This window comes from Aythya ferina (genome assembly GCF_964211825.1).
Source record: "Aythya ferina genome assembly, chromosome: 5".
Classification (NCBI taxonomy): Eukaryota; Metazoa; Chordata; class Aves; order Anseriformes; family Anatidae; genus Aythya; species Aythya ferina.
The window spans coordinates 58486028-58505345 of NC_140301.1; the positions used below are offsets into that span (position 1 = coordinate 58486028).

The window sequence follows — 19318 nt, forward strand, 5'->3', positions numbered from 1 at the left end:
GTGCCCAGCTTACCTGGGTATGCGAGCAAAACTGTGGTGAAAAATAACCCTATAAAGAAGTCACTTTCCAAATCAAACCTTGCTTTGACCAAAGGACTAACAGTGGTTGTTTCCAGCAGATGCTGTAATCCATGTCTGCTGCTGGTTGTAGTGACTGAATCTCCCTTTGGGCAGAAAAACAAATTTTTAAAGTTGGCATGTAGGTTTAAGACTGTTTGTGATGAATTCAAATAAGTTCTTTGAGCTTATAAGCCTAAGACCTCACAAAATCTAAACTATATCTCACATTGGGTGGCTTTAAAATATTTTTCAATCTGCTTTTCTGCAGAAAATCTATTAATTTACAGATTATTATTTTCCAAATTCAGGCTTATAAAGAAAAAAAGTTTGGAAAATACTTTTTTTTTTTCAGTACACTTTTCTTGTTCAGTAGCATAATGTTTGAGTAATATATATTGCAGTCATGGTTATAAATATCCTGCAAAGGGCACGTATAGCTCATAGAAACCCACTGTCACATTTATGTAAAAATTATGTGTGCACCTGAGTGTATGTCTCAAGTAATTGGCATAACCTAATAATTCTTCAGCTATTATGAGGAGAATTTGCAAAAAATCTCTCTCTTTTTTTTGCCCATGAAAAGTGCTGAAAGGAACCTTTACTATCATTTCTATACAGCAGTGATTTTAATAGTATTTTATATAGTTGTGGTGGCTTTTTATCATCGTGTTACCAGTTAGCTCCACAGCTACCATCAAAATAAACTGAAAATTATAAGTAAGCAATGTAAAATAAAAAAGCTCTGAAGATCATCACAGACTACAGCTTGAGAACCTTTACTAAGCAATATACTAAGTGAGAATATTATTTTTGAAACAACATTAGGAACGTTCACAGTGTTGATGAAGATAAAACCCCACAACATGTTTGAGCAAAATTGGTATTTCCTTCCTCAGAAAAGCCTTACTAAAATCAGGGATGGAAGAATCCTTCCAAACTAGCGAATAAAACTATTTTAGGACTAACTCGTAACATGTTGGTGCCAGTCCATGCGTATAAACTGTAGGCACTGACTGAAAGAACATATGATTGAAGCAGTATTTAAGCCTGAGTTCAGCCTCCTAAAAATACACCCTGCCCATATTTGTGTGTTTACGGCAATTGGTACAGAAAAATGTTAGTGGGATGAACCAAAGCCACCTTTTTGCATTTTGATGTAGACCCTAACTGAAGTTTGATGCATTTTGCGTAACTTGAACATGTAAGTCCCTTTGGCATTCATCACTTCTGGTACCAAATTCTGCATGGGTCGCCTCATACCTACCCTCCTGGGTGTAACATCGCTCATGGTGTACCACCGGGTGCAGTGGGACATCTCGCCCCTGCCCAGTTCCTGGCGCTGGCTGTCCCTCATCCCAGGGATGCTGGCTGCATCCTGCAGAACGTGCAGGGACCTGCCAGCAGGACAATTTTGCTCATCTGATACAATAGTGTCATCAACAGTCTTGCAGAAACATATGGCTCATCATTTAAAGCTCAATTTTTAAGTTAATTTAAGGTTGGTTTCAAGATATATATGTTTATATGCACATTAAATGAAAATGAATATCAAACATGATAGCTTGTCCAGATGTTGCGAATAAATGAATCCTTTCTAAATTGTGATCTAGTTGGTGCTTATATCAGTATGTTGTTTTTCTAAAGCTCTCCAGTTTCATCATGATTTCCTTTCTGATGGCCATCTTGATTTCAGTGCTCTCTGAAATTTGACGATGGAAGTTACCATTGTGTGTAACACTCTACATCTGCTGTGTAACATGAAGGATGTAAATGTACTTCACCTCTGACAGCAGCTCTTTCTCTCTCTTCTCTTTTTCTTTTTTAGAATCCAGTTTTTTGTTGGGAAATGCCCAGATTGTGGACTGGCCTGTAGTTTATAGTAATGACGGTTTTTGTAAACTCTCTGGATATCATCGCGCTGACGTCATGCAGAAAAGTAGCACTTGCAGGTAGGTCGACTGTCTCTTCATTGCCACTTGATGCACTTCCAAAATTACAATTTGCTGGCAAGAAAAATTAGGTTTTAAAAAAAGGATTGATATAAGAAAATAATTGTTTAGTAGAAATTAAAGTATTAAAGCAGGCTTTAAGTGAATGAAACCAGAAACTTACCTAGGACATGGTAAAGCACTTACCCATGTACATTCAGTTCAGCACATTGCTGATTAGCATCCAGTAGCATTAATGGTTAGTTCCACCAGGATTAATAGACTATTCAGATACTTAATTTTAAGTCCTTTGCTAAATCTGGGGTAGCCCTTAAAGTCATGCAAGATTTAATCCTAAATAACATAAAGCTAAATTCCAGACTTATTGTCTGTTTTGGGGTTTTTATTTAGAACGTGTACAAATTCAATATATTTCACTCAAATGTTTTTTGAAAGCAAGCCTGGTTTTGAAATTCCTGTTGTCCTCTGGTAATTGCATAAATACAATGAGCATTTCAGGAATAAAGACTGTTCAATGGAAAAAAAATATTAAAACATTTTAATAGTGAATGAAGATGAACTAGAGATGCTCCCAAAGAGTGGTATGGTGTGTGTGTGTAAATATTTTGAGGGTTTATTTGTTATTCTCTCATTTGAAAATTATCCCTCTTCCTATCAGTATGAATGTGCTCTAACAATTCAATAAAGAAAGCAGGATATTTAGGTGATATGTTTCAAAAGCTTTTTTTTTTTTTTTTTTTTTTTTTTTTTTTTTTTTTTTTTTAAATAGATTTTCATGAATTCTCCTGTTTACCATGCCAGGAGGTCTGCAGCGTGCTATCCTGAAGCCCATATTGGTCCCTGTTCTTACACACACGCACAGCACAGTAATGTGCAAAATGCATCTTTATTCCCAAGAAGGTGATTAGGCTGATGATGTATTTACTCTGAGCATTGCAGCTTTATGGCTTTTTCCTTTTGCTGGTGGTCTTTCAGGAGCGGGCAGCTGTGATTTATGGTTAGATGTTCATCTGTGCCTGCTCTGCTGCATCCTTTAAAAGGAGATGCTGTGGGGAGAGACTAAATCCCTAATGCATGTGTGGGTGTGTGAGCAAAGTAAACCAGGGATGAGGGCAACAAGAAATGACCAAGATACAAGTCTGTGTAAGTTTTCCCTTCATGCAATCAGGCAGTGACCAACTCCAGGGCTGCACACCTACAGGACTGAAACGCTGATGTGTGGTTGCTGCTCTTGTCTGCCGAAAGGGGAAAGTCTTGGAGGTCTGAGGTTGCTCTGTGCAGCCAGATGTCCTCTGATCGGCAGTGGAAATGAGATGGGCACATGCAGCTGACATGAAATATTAACTCACATGGTAACAACAAAGTCAAAGTACTTGGTGGGGCTGAAAGAAACAGCGTTATCTAAGGCTTCCCAAATATGCTTACACGCTTCCCCCTTTGCTGTCTGCTGTCCTGTATGTTGAATTGGATCCATTTCCCTGTGAGCCAGCACTTTTATGGTCTGTACATGTTTAAGTCATTACATAAACAGAATGGGATTGTAGGAAAATGTTGGGGAAATGAAGGTTTAGCAATACCGCTCTGTTAATAATTCCCTTGTGCCTCAAATACTGAGAGGACCAAAAGGTTTAGTCCATCAGAGTGTCTTTAATGAATGTGATGGGCTTTGGTTGATACTTGTAAGCATCCCATTTTGACCACATTCAAGTGAATCATAGGGATGCAAATCTTAGGAGGAGTTATTGTGGAAAGTGAGGCCGGTAGCAAAGATTTATTTATTTATCTTCATTCTACATATCCATATCTGAATTTTTGAGATACCTCTCTCCATTGAAAGCATGGCTAGCACTTGTTTTGTGTGTAGATCTTAGCTGGTGGAGTTATTTTTGCTGTGTGATATTTGATGCCTCTTAGGGCTCACCCTGGTCTTCGCAGGTTAGAACAGAGCTGGAGAGGTGCTCAGCGTGGTCTGATGTACCCTTCTGGAGAAGTGTCTTAGGGGCTGCTCTCTAATGAAGAGCTTTGCAGCTGTGTGGGAGGGAAAATGTTGGTGTGTGGAACAAAAAATGTAGGTGTGCATGACACCAAAAGTTGCACTTGTAGCTGGGGCCGATCCACAGAGTAAGTGGCACAAGTGAGTGCTAAAATGCACAAGATTTTTAGGTGGAAGAACTTGCATGCTTGTGCAGCATTGCTGTGCCAAATGAAAATGAGCTGACAGTACAGAGTGAGCAGGGAGGGCATCTGCAATTGCTGCACCTCTGACATTCAATTAACCGTGCAAAAGCCCCTGCCTGGAGGTGAACCGATAGATTAACCAACGCCTAGGAAAAACTCTTGTTTCATGCCCAGTTGCCCACAGTCGTGGCAATTTGTCTTGATGAATACACTGAAAGAATAAACGTCTCCAAACCATTAAAACCCTGTTTAATGTTGCAAATAATATCAGCGTTGTTTGAAATTGTTGCTTATCAGTAAGTTCAGGCTTCTTGGGAAGCCCGCAACAGAGCAGGCACCCTTTGGTGGCTTGGTAGTAGACCTACGCTGGCATTTTGCACTTGCTGTTTGCTCCAGGCTTTGCTCTCCGTACCCTTCCTTGCACCAGGCTGGGAGTAGCTGGGTGCTGGTTTTGTTTTTAAAGAGGAAACCTGCTTTGAGGCCCTGTTGATGTGTTGCCTTCCAGCTGTACAGAGGGAGGGAATTAGATCCACTGGCTGAAACTGTGTACAGGTTGTGTTTCCACTGAAACAGTTGCAGTGTGCCGCTCAGCATCTCTTTCTCCCTTTTTCTGATAAATTTGGTACCAGGATGTTAACTCTGTGACCGTGTTTTCTGTAGGAGAAGACAGCACTTGCCCCTTGTACTGCCAAAGCTGAGCAAAGAAACCTTGTTGCATGCCAGTGGGACCCAGGGAGCTGCCCGGTGCTGCCTTGAAGGGGTGCCTGCTGCTGGGCTTGCAAAGTTTTGGAGCTGCTGACACATAGATCAGTATTTGCTTTTCCTCCTGGGTAGTTGGTCAGTTGTGACTGATGCCTTTTCATCCAATGCTTTTGGATAAACAGAGCTGTTAACTGGATGTGGGATTGTGTGCCTTCCATGCTTTGTCTGCCCCCTAACCACCTGGCAAAAGCCTCACAAACAGCCACAAAAATCTCTCAGGCACATTCCGCAGACCCGAAGCTTCTGTGGTGGTGCTTTTTTGGATCTTGATGAAGGACAGGAGAGTGCAATGCAAAGCTTTCAACGTGGCTTCTCTGTGCCAAGAAGTGCTTTCAGAAGGAGGCAGGAGCATAGGCGTCTGAAATGACGAATGGTCTGTTGCAGGGATAGGGAAATTATCTAAGATTGTGCCTTTCTCTGCGTGTTTCAGTAAGTCTTGTTTCTCTTTGATAAGTCTATTTTCTAGGTAGTAAGATCCCCAGTAGCAGGCTGCTTTTGATATTTATGTCTTGTACAGTTTGCACTGAAGGCACTTGACAAGCAATAAATAACAAAAACATGAGGCAGAAAAAGACAGAGTGATTGACTGAAGAAGTAGGAGTCCCTCCATGTGTACAAAATAGGACAGACTAAATTAAATTAAATCTGTGATAAGCAGAGATCTTATATAACTTATACAGTGAGTGGCGTGGGGGTCCCTTTGGTGCCTGGTAGTAAAAATCACCTGAAAAACATTTGTATCATTCCACAAGCCTTTAAAATGTCTGTTTATATGTGAAAATAATGCAAGATTTGAGTTTTACAGGTTTACTGCACTAATAAGCTGACTTTAAAACGTAAAGCTTATTGATTGCATTCAGCAGAGCTAACTGCTATCGTCAACCACTGTTGAGTATGGTTTGTCATTTTAATGCTAATTAATGACTTTCTGTATTATAAGCCATGTAAAGTCGTGCACTTTAACAAATTTTAGTTATTTTTTCCTTCAGGACTAAGAGAAGCATTGTTTTTAAGTCTCAGGACCACAAAAAGAGTGTTCAGTTGAATTGAATAACTAAAACACCAGTTCTTATTTTGTCTTGCAGACTTGAGCAGTCTGCTTTACCTCATCAGTGCACTAAAAAAGGGTTAGATTAAAAAAAAAAAAGCATTCAAACTTTGTTTGTTGTCAGCTCCCATGTAAATGTAGGAAAGGCTATCGGGAAGGAAGGGCAGGCCATTTGAAAGTGAGCAGCAGGGTGCCCGATGAGACATACAAGCACTGTGGCTGGTCCCATGGCCTGTGTCTGCTTGGCCAGCACCTTATTTTGGGAGCAGCCCCATCGCCTCCCTCAGTCACTTGTGTAAAGGAAAGATTCACCGCCCAGCCTTCATTGGGTATTTTAATGCTTGCCAAGTCACTAACCACTGTGCTGTTTTATTGTTTCTTTCAGAACAGTAGACGTAAAATAAATGTTTATTGAACCTTTGGAGGTCTGTGGATCGATAAAAGAGAAGCTGGATTTAAACCACGGAGGCACTGATAGCTTTTCTTTTTCTCTTTCATATTCTCAGGGTTGTCTGTTGTAGGTTTCAGCCGGAGCTCAAACTGTTCGTGAACAAATATAACGGGGTGGGGGAGAAGCCTGATCAATTAAAAATGTATTCATCCAAGCATCTGAAAGCTTTTATCCCTTGCTCCATTTTCCTTCGGTTCTATAATTGGGAATTTGCACAGGGCAGTCTTCACCTATTTTTAATCCAGGGAAGAATGACAGGAAAAGCCTGGCTGTTTTCTTACATAGGCTTTCAAAAATAAGGTCGGGGTGTTGGGTTCGCTTGCATCAGCTGAAAATCTGACCTGGAAAAAAGTGCAAAGGTGATGAAATGGTCAAGTGGTGAGAAATAGTGGAGTTAAAATAGACTTTTGTAATCTCTGTCTGGAAAGGGACGAGTCTTCAAAAGTGTTTTAACGCTTTCCATATTTTCAGCAAGGTGTCAAAGAAATGTGACATACAATAAGGAAACCGAGGGTGAATTTGGTTATATTTGCTGGTAGTGCAAACACTGTGGGCCAACTTATTTACTTGCTTTCTGTGTTATTTTTCAGAGAATTCCAGTCATTAGTTCTCAGTGGTTAAATCCTACCTCAATTCTAATTGCTTTTTGAGAAGAAGGATTCAGAATATCTTGTGTCAGATGCATCTTGGCAAGATTAGATTTGCATCCATTGATTCAGCCAACAGCCCTTACCTGTAGCAAGTTCTGTTCTTCCTTCTACAGCGTTTTCAGGAGGATTGAACGAAATTTGTGAGGTTTTGAAGGTTTTGCTTAATATTCTCCATTTTCACAGCAATATTCTCATGGCCTGCAGCTGTGGCAATAATGGCTTTATAGGATATCAGCTCTTTTTCCAACAATATGCCCTTAAAGATATGTTCAGAAAAGCACTTAATGAAACGTTAGATGACAGCAAATACATCTACTTTACAGAAAAAAGGCAGCCATGGTTATTACTATTGTAGGTTTCATAACAGCCTTGTGACATTCGGAATATTTAAATGAAGTGTAAATCATAGTTAAACTTTGGTAAATGACTGTGAATAGCATCCCCAATGGTTATGCAGTCTAAGGTGACTGTAACAAGCTGTTGCTTGTCTAGCAAAAAGAGAAAAATGTTTTTTTTTTTTTTTTTCTTTTTCAGTTTTATGTATGGTGAACTGACAGACAAGAAGACCATTGAAAAAGTCAGACAGACTTTCGACAACTACGAGTCAAATTGCTTTGAAATTCTCCTCTACAAGAAAAACAGTATGTATATATTAGTTTATGATGTTGGTAGTGATAATGCATATTTATTATGTATTATAGTATGCTATAAGCATTATATATAGTGTATATACATATTATGTATTCTACCATATTATATATTATGTGTTTTATTATACTATATGTATTAAATGTAATATACTTGTGTTATTATAACTCTATGTATATAGGTGTGTGTGTGTATATATATATATTATATATTTCAGGTTGGAAATTAGGAGAATTTTTTTCCCTGAAAGAGCAGTCAGGCACTGGGACGGGTTGCCCAGGGAGGTGCTGGAGTCACTGTTCCTGGGGGTGATGAAGGAAAGGTTGGATGTTGTGCTTAGGGACATGGTTTAGTGGGTGACATTGGTGGTAGGGGGATGGTTGGACCAGATAATTTTGGAGGTTTTTTGCAACCTTAATGATTCTATATATAAAGTATTTAATAGACTAAGATGTTCATTTTGACATATGGGTAAATTTTGGAGCAAATTTTGTAGAAGAAAAAGGTATTTTGCTCGCCAATGATCAAGAAAAGAGCTTATGTTTCAGGACAAGTGTACAGATTGCCAAAGCTAGTATGTGTTTCCTGGTGTCTCAGGTCTCAATCCATCCTTCCAAAAAATAATGATTTTGAGGAGTTGTATTCCTGAAGGGAATCTTGACTGGGTTAAGTGAAAAGAAATTCTAAATTAAATTTCCCCTCAGGAAACATGTCTGCAGGTGAGAACCCACACCCTGATTTGCAAGTGGTTGCTCCCAGTGGCAGCAATGTGTGCCTGCAGAAAGCACTGGTGAGCGCTGAGGGAAAAGCTGAGTATGCCTGACTGCCCCTTTTCACTGCAAATTCACATAAACCCTTCATGACATTGAAGAGAGCAGTCAGGATACCTCAGCTTCTGGAAGAGTACTCATGCACTTATGCTTTATTTCTACTTCCCCTTTCTAGCCTAAATTTTCCCTTATGTGCACTTAAACAATAGAAATTGTCTTCAGATTTCTCCAGTTCTGCCTGCTTCAAAGCATTTTGGTAAACTAATTAAAAAAAAAAATATATATGCACGGTAAAAGAGAAGCAAGAGTGCCTCTGAAGTCCAGCTGTTCCTGCAGGTGCCTGTGATAGCCCTTCAGATCATCTCCTTTTGGTCCCTCAGCACATGGATGTTCTCTGATTTCCTGCCTCTCTCCCCTGTTCCTGTTCAGGTCACCTCCCCTCACAGGGGGTAGGCTTCCTGGGACAGACTTTTGTTCTGTATCTTTGCAGGTGGTGGTGCTCAGCACCCCCCGATGTCCATGTGGTTGCAGAAGATCCCAGAGACTCAGGGATTTTCCCTACCCTGGCTTCCCTTTTTAACTGGGCCGGTAGCTCATGCTTGGCATGAGCCAGTACTAAAATAAATTCCTTTCCATTTTATTTAAATATTAAGAAGAGGAAAGCAGGAAATCTTTGTCACTGTTCTGTAACTAGCCAGTTACTTTTTTTTTGCTTTGGGCTGTGGATTGGCCGCTTGAGCTTGATGGTGTTTCAGAGATTTATTGAGCTGCAGTTGCCTTAATAAAATCTTCACCTTTGCCCAGATCTCCAATCCTGTACTTTCTGTAAGATACTCAGGATTACAGAAGGACTTCATGGAAAAGTACTCATTTTTCTTTTCCATCTTGAGCCAATTCCCATCCATAACATGTTGCCAGCCTTCATCTCCATCACCTGAAGCCCAGCACTACCGTCTCTTGCTAACACTGACAGCCTCACCTTTTGGCTTCAGTTCAGCAAGTGCTTTGCCTTGGGTTTGCTTCCATTTGTCATACACTGGTACTTGTGATAGAAGCTTCTTCAAGAAACTGCATGCTTATCATCCAGGCTGAATATTGGAGCAGATAAGGAAATGAAGAGTAGTGTCTGTTGGTATGAACGTACTTGTGAAAAATGTGGAGCTATTCTGTAGAAAGGCTAGTGTTTATCACCCTGCATACTGCTTCTCTCCTGTGTGGAGCTTGCAGTGCTTGCCGAGCAGCCCTCCACCCACATCTTCAAACTGTAGCTCCAGAGGTTGTGGGTATTGTTGTTATTTTATCACAAATTTTTCTTTCTCAGTCAATCCTTCATGCTTTCAGCAAAGGGAGATCTTGAGATTTTCAGGCTGCTTTCCCATTCTCCTTGCTTTTGGCACAGGGGTGGTGTTTAAGAGCTGTTCTCAGGCAGCATCCATGTGGCTGCTGGCTTCACATGCTCCCTTGGCACTCTAACCCAGTTAGCCAATTTCAGGATCAGACCTGCAAGTTCCCTACGAATTTCTGCTGCTTTACTGCATTACATACGTCCTCAGCTCTACCCACCCAGCTATTTAGCACCCACGCAGACATGCATATATGTGTGGGTAATACTCAGGAAATGTTGCCTGCTTTTGAGCCCCCGTTCAGGTTGCTGTTTCTACAGCAGTATCCACCTTGCCTCTCTCTCTCTTTGATTTTTATCAGGGCTGTTGTACAAGTTATTTTGCCTACTTGTGGAGCTTTTCAAAGGGTGCTGATGAGTTGCCAGGTACAAGTGAAAGCACAGTATCACTCTTGAGAGCTGCAGCACTCTTTCTTAGAAGTTATGAAAAGAGCCTTTTATCTTGGGTTAGCAACTGGGAGTTGAGATAATCAAGTGATCAGCATAATGGCTCTGGAATTACCTCCGAAAGCAGTCCCCCGTCTCCCCAACCTCTCCAGTTCACTTTCAGTGAGTTAGTGCTTTAATCCCAACAGAGCAGTGCTGAGTTTTGCCATGAGCCCCTGTGGATTTTGACCTTCCCTACAGTAGCCCTGCTCCAAATGGGTTTTGTTGCCCTCTGGGTATCCATCCCTGGCACAACTCCCAGATGTGGTGTGTTAGAGGAGATTTGGAGGGGCCAGCTGTGCCCTGGGATAGCAGTGGGCGAGCAGCTTGTTTCAACGTCTCGGTTGCAAGCCCAGTTTTTAGCTCCTGAGCACCTGCAGGAACCCTCTGTGGGCAGTGAGGCTTTACCACAAAACCATTCTAACCACTCCGACACGGTAAGCAGTTTTCTGGCTGTTCGTTTGATGAATGGTATTACCTGAAAATTATTTTCTATTTAGTTCAAAACCCAGGTATAGATAAATGCACTGCAAGTTTGCTCCACTCATTGAGACAACGGGGAGATGGAAGGTATGACCTGAAACACAAAAGGAAATCCTATCTCCATATTTGTCCAGATAGACCATTTTAATTTTATGTCTGAATTAGTTCAGACACTCTCAAATAACAGAGCAACATCAAATTTGGAGCATTTTACAGTATAGTCTAGCAGTTTTGGCTTTGATAGCTCCATATTATGTGAAGAAGGATTCAAAGATATCCTCAGTCTATTTTTTTTCTCACCTGACTACCCTGCAGATATCGGGTTTGTGAGACATGATGGTAAAACCAAGAGCAAGAGGGGAAGAGTCATACGTTTATCTCAGGGTGTTCTATCTCTGGTTACTCTGGTTATCTCTGGTTACCTCTGACTATCAGCTTGTCAGTTTGGTGGCTTTTCTCCATTTTAATGAATCTGTAAAAAATAAGAATGTGTTGTTTTCTGTTGAGGAGGTAAAATTAAAGGTCGGGGACATGTAGAAATACCTCAACGTGATCCTAAACAATGTGTGTATCATATGATGTATGAAATATTCTGTGTATGGGCTGGGGAAGGGTTGTGCTGCACCACACTCCAGCTTCACCTTTTTCTCTGCTTCAGGAACCCCAGTTTGGTTCTACATGCAAATTGCTCCTATAAGAAATGAGCATGAAAAAGTGGTTTTGTTCCTGTGCACTTTTAAGGATATCACTTTGTTCAAGCAACCAATTGAAGATGATTCAACAAAAGGTAAATATGAAATATACTATTTTTTTTTTTTTTTTGTAAATTATGAATTGTATATTCAAGCTGAGTCCAGTGACAGGAAGATGTTGTGGCTGTGATCTTGCTATCAGGAAATGTTTTGTCCAAATTTTGATGCCACTTTTCCAAATTATTGATTAAAAAACTACAGAATTGTGAGTGGAATATTCCCTTACAATACTTTGTCCAGAGCAACAAGCCTTCGTTTTCCTTTGTAATATCACTACTTCTTCACTACAGCTGATATTTGCTAAAAATAGCATGGTTTTCAGTCATTATAATACTGTGTTATATTGGGAGACCTTTCTTCTGCAGGACTGGTGTCTTATTTATCAAAACTAATTTCAGCTCCTTTGTGCTGAGATGTTGGTCTTTACTCCATTTCTCTTTCTTGGAGATGAGATGGGAAAGAACAGCCCAGTTGGGTCTTTTCTTGCTGGACAGCAGTGATGTGTGCGTGGCAGTGGGTGTCCTGCCTGGTATTTAACAGCTGCTGCTGGTGATGTTTGCTGAGGTGTGCAATGCTCTCATCACCTGATGACCTGTGCTTCACAGGGAGAATTTGTAGGGAAAGGATCTAGCAGCATCCTTGCCTTTGTAGGATGTGTTTGGTGTCAGGTTCATATGTGTATTGCTCTGGGTAAAATAATGCATGTTTCCATAAAGAAAGGCAGAGGATCCATATGCATCTTCTCCAGGAAGTTCCCTTCTGGTAATTAATTCCTTGTTCTGTTTTCCGTTCCTGCTTGGAGAAGGCTTGATTTGTCACTGAGAGCAATGTGCCCTCTAAGCCATCTTGTGTAGAATAAAATCCTGTGTCATTTGAATGCAAACAGGATTTAAACTACTTTCTGATGATATAGATAACACTTATGTGCTTGGATAAATGACAAGTAGATTTATAAAGGCAGATTTCAAATAAAATGAAAGGCCTCTCTTTGGGCTGACATGATATGAGATTTTTTTGCCTCCAGAGTATTATCTGTAAAGTTGTAAGATCCTGATGTAGGAGAACCTTCTCAGTCACCGTAAGCCTCTTTGCCTCTACAATTCACCTGGTGTCCTGCAAATGTTCCTTTGGATTCCCAGCCTGGGAGATGAGTTCTTTGGGGATGGAGGGATGTGCTGGGGGAGCTGAGCTCGCCCTCAACCCATCTGAGGAGGAGCAGGATCCTTCTGACATCCATTATAGGAACAATACATGTTCCTATGTGAAAGAGCAACAGCTGCAAAGTGAGTAATGCATGTACTGCTGTCCTGCATTGAAGGGAACCGTTAGTTACAATGCCAAGTATTAACTGTGAACACTGCAAAATATTGTTGTCAGCAGCCGAGAGAGGTTTGACTGCATGTTTAAGGAGCACTTACTTCTGTCAAAGTCATACTTAAAGCAAAAAACAAAACAAAACAAAAACAAACAAACAAACAAACAAAAAAAACAGCCACATCTCTCTTCAAGGCATATGACTGGAGTCTTAAGAATTTCCTCAGGATGCTTTGATTAGAGCATGGATTAACATTGATCAATACATCCAGCAAGCTCCATAATTACAAACCATTGACCTGATTTTTTCCTTTTCCTTTTGTGTAAATCTGAGTTTGGTTTTTTATATTGATAATATAGTAAGGAAAAACAAAACACATAACCAAATACTAGCAGCAATTTACTACAAGGATGGAAGAACAGCACTGTTGCATTATTCTCTGCATCTCAACTGGGTGGATCTGCAGGATCCCACTGCACTGGGATCAGAGCAGTGTTTTGTCAGACGTAGTGCTATGAGACATGCATAATTCATTGTCCTTGCAGATAACATTACAATGTGCTTAGAAGCTGTCAGGCCACTTGCCTCTTGAATTATGAGATTGGTAAACATATATATTAGAATTTAGGAGAGAATTTTTAAACTTTTGTAAAAGGCATTTCAGTAAAATAGTGCTGTTGAGTGTGGGATTTGTCATTGAAAGGGCTATTTAAAAAAGAAAAAAAAAAAAGATTTTTTTCTTCAGAAATTCTGCCAGGCCCATGCAATACATAATACATAAGTAACTATGGTGTAGATGAGTTACTGTGTATTACTTATGGGAGCAGTAAATTTGAGATAAAAAATTCAGCAGAAATAAAATATTGATGCCATTATGCAATAATCTCTCCATACTGATGTATTCTGCACTGTTCGAAAGTACGCAGCTTTGTTGTGAAGCTGCTGTATATCACGCTCCTACGAGGTACAAGGGTTTGGTATTTAAATCATAACGATGGGTGTAGTGATGCTGCAGGATGTCTGTGTGTCCTGGCTTCTGTAATGAAATGGTTGTGTTTGCTGGACCCACTTGAGGTGGCTGCAAAGGTGTTGGCATCTTGTGCTGGCTTTGCACAGGGGACTCAGATCTGCTCAGAAGTGTTGGGGAGCTTGTCACATGTGTGAAAAGAGGGCATTAAAAATAAATAAATAAATAAATAAATAAATAAATAAATAAATAAATATCCTACTGCAAAGCACATTGCAAGGGAGGAGTGGGATTTTTGCCCAACACAGGCTCAGAAACATGCTTGCTGGGAGGCTCGGTACCAAAAATCTAGTTGGCATCACGGGGACTGGCCCTGTGGGAGCGAGGGGAGCTAGAGAGGGCGGGGGCTCTGTGACAGATGGTGGATGTATTTGCTTACCTGTGAGCTCACCGTCAGCTGCATTAATGCTGTCAGAAAGCAGGCGGAGGGGGCTTTGTTACCAGGAGGGAGCAAAAGCGGTGAAAAATTTTCCCAGGTCACCCAGGAGGCTGTGATTTTGTTTTAGTCCAGAAGGCTGTTGGAGCTTACAAAGAAAAAATGGATAAAAGGGATATTTATCCTCCTCAGATAAAATACACTGTCAGAGATCATACAAAAACCTTGTGTTCAGGGAGGGGATAGGCAGGGTGACACTGAAGATCTGACAGACATGTTTTCTTGTTACCTGTGCTGGTATCTGTTATTGCTGAGTGATGTGCAGGAAACCTATGATGTATTGCTGTAAAAGACAGAGAATTTTATTTGTTATTCTGTTAATCCCATTGATATAGAGCTGTTAAGTGCCATGGATTCCTCCTGACTCTTCCCCCCACCTTGCCAACAGTCTGCATACAGCTCTGGAGAGGTACAAGAAGTGCAAACAAGACTCAAATACCCAAGCAATGTGCTAGCTTGGTTGTAACAAGCAGTTACAGTGACCAAGAAGTGCTGTTGTATCCTCTTAACTGTAAAAGTTCTTTGAAAGTGTCTAACCATGCAAGTCTGCAAAACCAGCGTCTTGGGCAGAAGCCGTGTAAGCCACGATAATGGAAGGAGACATCGGCCACGTGCTTGGTATGTGCCTGGATGGAGATGCCACCAACAGTTGTGCAGGTGCAGAGTAAAGGGAGAACATCCCTCTGTTGATTTGCTTTATGGTTTCTAGCAGGCTGGTGTGGAAGGAGAAATTGAGAGCCAGTGGTGGAGCAGGAGGTGTTGCAGGAGCTGCTGGATGCACCTGGTGGTCACTGGGACAAAGCCTTATTTTCCACTGAAGGAGCCGTGCTGTGTTTTATCCGGTCTTTCTTTCCTTTTCCTGTTCTATTTGGTGACACAAACACTTGTCTGACCTGGATTTGGTACCAGGTCGTACCTGTGGTGGTGGAGGGCCAGCTCTCCAGGTGTCCTGCCTGAATGCCTTACACAGCAGAGGTGGAAGGCTGTTACAAGCATATGAAGGTATTTTCTTCCAGAGAATAAAGCCCAAAGAATCTTCTTTTTTATGTTTGCACCATTGTAGGGTCACAGTTGGATGCTTTTATCAGCTCGCTGTGCTTTTATTCTGTCTCAAAAGCATCTGGAGGCATTCAGTCCCTCCAAAGACACACAGTGGTAATAATCTTATGTTTATTTGTCAGAAAAGAAATGAAGCCGCTTTTCTGGGCCCTAACTATTAGGAGGGCAAACTGGGCCACTTAAAATTTTAACACCATTTGAAGCCAAGAGTGCTGTAGATTATACTAAACTGAAAGCTTAAGGATGGAAAAAAGACTGGCATTTTCGGGATAATAGTGAAACAGCACCCAGTTATACAATGGTTTTATTTCCTTTGTTATCACCAGTGAAGAAAAAAATCTGGCCTCCAGGTAAACTTGAAAGTTTATTTGCCTGGGATTCTCACTGGTTGTCTTGAATCTCTTTGGGGTGAAGTATCAGACTTTTCTGCAGCTGGAAGTAGTTGGGAAGTTCCTGTGAATAGTGGTGGCAGACTGGATTAGGATGCAACGATGTGCTATTGAGGTTTCTACAACTCAGGACAGTGTGCTGTTAACAGATGGGACCAGGAGACAGCACAGCAGGATCCTAAAGGTTTTTCTTCACTTGGTACAGCCAGACTTTGATAATCAAGACTGTCTGGGACAATGCTGTACTGCTTCCAGTGATATAACTCTTTATGGTTATATAACTCTATATAATGATACAACTCTATCTTGGAGTGTGACAGGGCTATAAAAAGTGTGGTAGTTGCAGAAATACGCACTTATGCTTGCTAATCCTTGCTAAGCCTATAATTCTGATCCTTTTTATCTTTAATAAGTGCAAGTTATTAGGCATATATAACTAGTTGCACATGGGAACTTTTTTCCTTGAGGGGGTATCAATCCTGGTGATAATAGAAGAAGTGGGTGGAGGGATTAGAGCATGAAAATGAGGTTTCTACCTTTAGCTGAAGCACAGTGTACCCTGTTGAATACATCGCCTTGACAGTAATCCGTAACAGTAATTTAATAGGTCACAATTTGGATATCCTTCCCGTGTTTTCATTGCACTTCCCCATGGCTGTAATAACAAGGGGTTTGGTGCTACAGAGACGTGGTTACAGCTTTGTTGTGGTGCTGTTTGCCATTGCTTTGATCAAGAGCAATGGGAAACAAGAGTTGCATCCTCCAAATGCCTTCAGGCACTCAGGAAATCACTTCCATCTCTCTGTTTTCCCCTGGGTCCACCCTGCAGCATCCAGGGACACCCGGCCCTTGAGAAGGACTTTGTGTGGGGTAATGGGAGAAGTGTTTATTTGCCTGAACACCGGGTAGGCTTCTGGTGGGAAGAGTAGACAACTCAAGGGAGTGGTGCTATGATACAGTCTCTTGGTGTTTGAAACCATCCATTTCAGAAGGACACTGCCTGCTAGTAAGCAGGAAGACCTCCTGAGGTGCCCTTGTTCCTGTTTGTGTGGGACAGGCATCCCCATTATTGCCTTTGGTGACATGTCAGTGGCAATCTTAGCAGACAGTGCAAAGGTTGAGAAGTCACAGGTTTTTAGAGTTTAACAATTTTAAATTCACTCCTACTTGTGATGATCTCAGGACTTACTTCTGCCCCCTGTTCTTGCATGCCACTGTCAGAGACCTGCTGTGATGAAGAACAGCAGATTTCCACATCCAGTACTGCTTAGTTTTCTTCCCAGAAATCAAGTACTTTTCTGAATCTGGTATTGCCTTTTGAGGCCTGTGTGCTCCATCAACAACCCAGAAAACATATGAAGTGTCTGTAAATTTCTAGAGTTTAATGTGCAATAAAAAAATAATCCACTAAAATCAAATCTAACCTTCTGAGAGATTGAATTAAACTGGAATGTGATCTTTAAAGCAGTAACTGTTTGTAGATGGATACACTTTTTATGTAGAAAACTGAACACTCATAAGCTGTATATAAAATAATAACAATAAATACAGTAAAGTTAGGGAGTTTAACTCTAGTCTGTATATCACAGGCCATTACTTTTCTCTAAGCTACTCCTCTGTTGAACCCACAAACTTGTATTTAACTAAACCAATCTGTCCAGACCAACAGCCAGTACTGATTTAGAAGTTTAAACAGAGACTGAGAATCTTCCATATCCCTTCATATTCTTCTCAATTTTTCATTACACTTTATGGCTTTAAAGAAAGTATCAGATTTAAATTAACCTGGCTTCAGCTTCTTGAACTGGCATCTTCTTACACATTTTTTCCACTGTACTAAAAAAAAAAAAAAAAAAAAGTCCTGTTAAGGCACTTACGGATGTAATCAAACCATCACTCAACCTCCTTTTGATAAAGTAAATGAGCTGAGCTTGTTAAAGCTCTGTCTAGCCCGAATGTGGCTGTCTGGTGATGGCAGATACCAACATTTCAGCTGCACTTTAATCCATCTCATTAGCAGCAGTAGGGATGAATCCATGGTGGCATGGATTTCAGCCCACCGGGTCCCAAATACACATTTCTACAACTGGTATTGTAGCTAGTTGGGTTCAGAGCTTATTTGTCAATGCTGTCTGTTGCTTAGATTCTCCAAGCCTACATCTGACTATTGTATATCTCAGGAGTAGGTGACTTTTTGCCAGAGCAAACCACATGTTGAATTGCTCATCTAAGACTTATAGATCCTTCTCGGAACTGCTCTTGCTTGGAAATTTCCCCCCTCCCATGATGTAGATATGGTTTGCATTGCTTTCACTTACATATCTGATTTTCATAGAAAACATTTTATTGGCACATGCCCAGTTATCAAGCACATCATCCTGTGTGACTCCCCTCACTACTTTTTTAACATACCTCTAATCTTTCTGCCCACCGGGGTCTGAAAGTCTCTCAGTAATATTTTTTTGTTACTTTCCACTACTCTCAACTTGCTTGATATCTCACAGGTACCATCTCCTTCATCCATTTAACCCTTAATTTACTGAACTGCATAGCCTTAGCATTTTGTTAAGAGTGTTGTGCAGTGTCAATTCAGCAATGATTACCACACAAGAGGATTTGGGAAACAGAATCACAGAATCACAGAATTTTCTAGGTTGGAAGAGACCTCAAGATCATCGAGTCCAACCTCTGACCTAACGCTAACAGTCCCCACTAAACCATATCCCTAAGCTCTACATCTAAACGTCTTTTGAAGACTTCCAGGGATGGTGACTCCACCACTTCCCTGGGCAGCCTGTTCCAGTGCCTCACAACCCTTTCAGTGAAGAAGTTCTTCCTAACATCTAACCTAAAACTCCCCTGGCTCAACTTAAGCCCATTCCCCCTCGTCCTGTCACCAGGCACGTGGGAGAACAGACCAACCCCCACCTCGCTACAGCCTCCCTTGAGGTACCTATAAAGAGCGATAAGGTCGCCCCTGAGCCTCCTCTTCTCCAGGCTGAACAAGCCCAGCTCCCTCAGCCGCTCCTCGTAGGACTTGTTCTCCAGGCCCCTCACCAGCTTCGTTGCCCTTCTCTGTACCCGCTCAAGCACCTCCATGTCCTTCTTGTAGCGAGGGGCCCAAAACTGAACACAGTACTCGAGGTGTGGCCTCACCAGAGCTGAGTACAGGGGGACGATCACCTCCCTAGCCCTGCTGGTCACACTGTTCCTGATACAAGCCTGATACAAACCTGTCATGTTTGGGTGATTCAGATGCAGCCCTAGGATGAGGTGATGCTGTACGATGGGAGCCGTGGCCGTGTGGATCTGGAAGCTGTTGGGAGGAAGCTCCTTGGCTGCAGGAGGGATTAACTCCTGAGGCCATCATCAAGCCAATGGTCCATGTTGCAGTCCAGCCCAGCCTGAAGCAGGGGAGCACTGGTACGTGGAGCTGGTCTGGCTCATGCCTCTCCGTTATACATCGTGAGCTGTGGCTCTGGCTGGCTGCTGCATTTGGCCTGCAGCTTGTTC

At 41.4% G+C, this 19318-nt stretch overlaps 1 protein-coding gene across 1 annotated transcript in view; it reads left to right on the forward strand.

Moving 5' to 3' along the window:
- Positions 1-19318, forward strand: part of KCNH5 (potassium voltage-gated channel subfamily H member 5) — a 157668-nt gene that overhangs the window by 10362 nt on the left and 127988 nt on the right. Inside the window, exons 2-4 of the mRNA XM_084520877.1 lie at positions 1886-2009; positions 7633-7739; positions 11486-11614. Of these exons, the coding sequence (XP_084377003.1) occupies positions 1886-2009; positions 7633-7739; positions 11486-11614 (360 nt within the window). The remainder of the gene's footprint in view (positions 1-1885; positions 2010-7632; positions 7740-11485; positions 11615-19318) is intronic.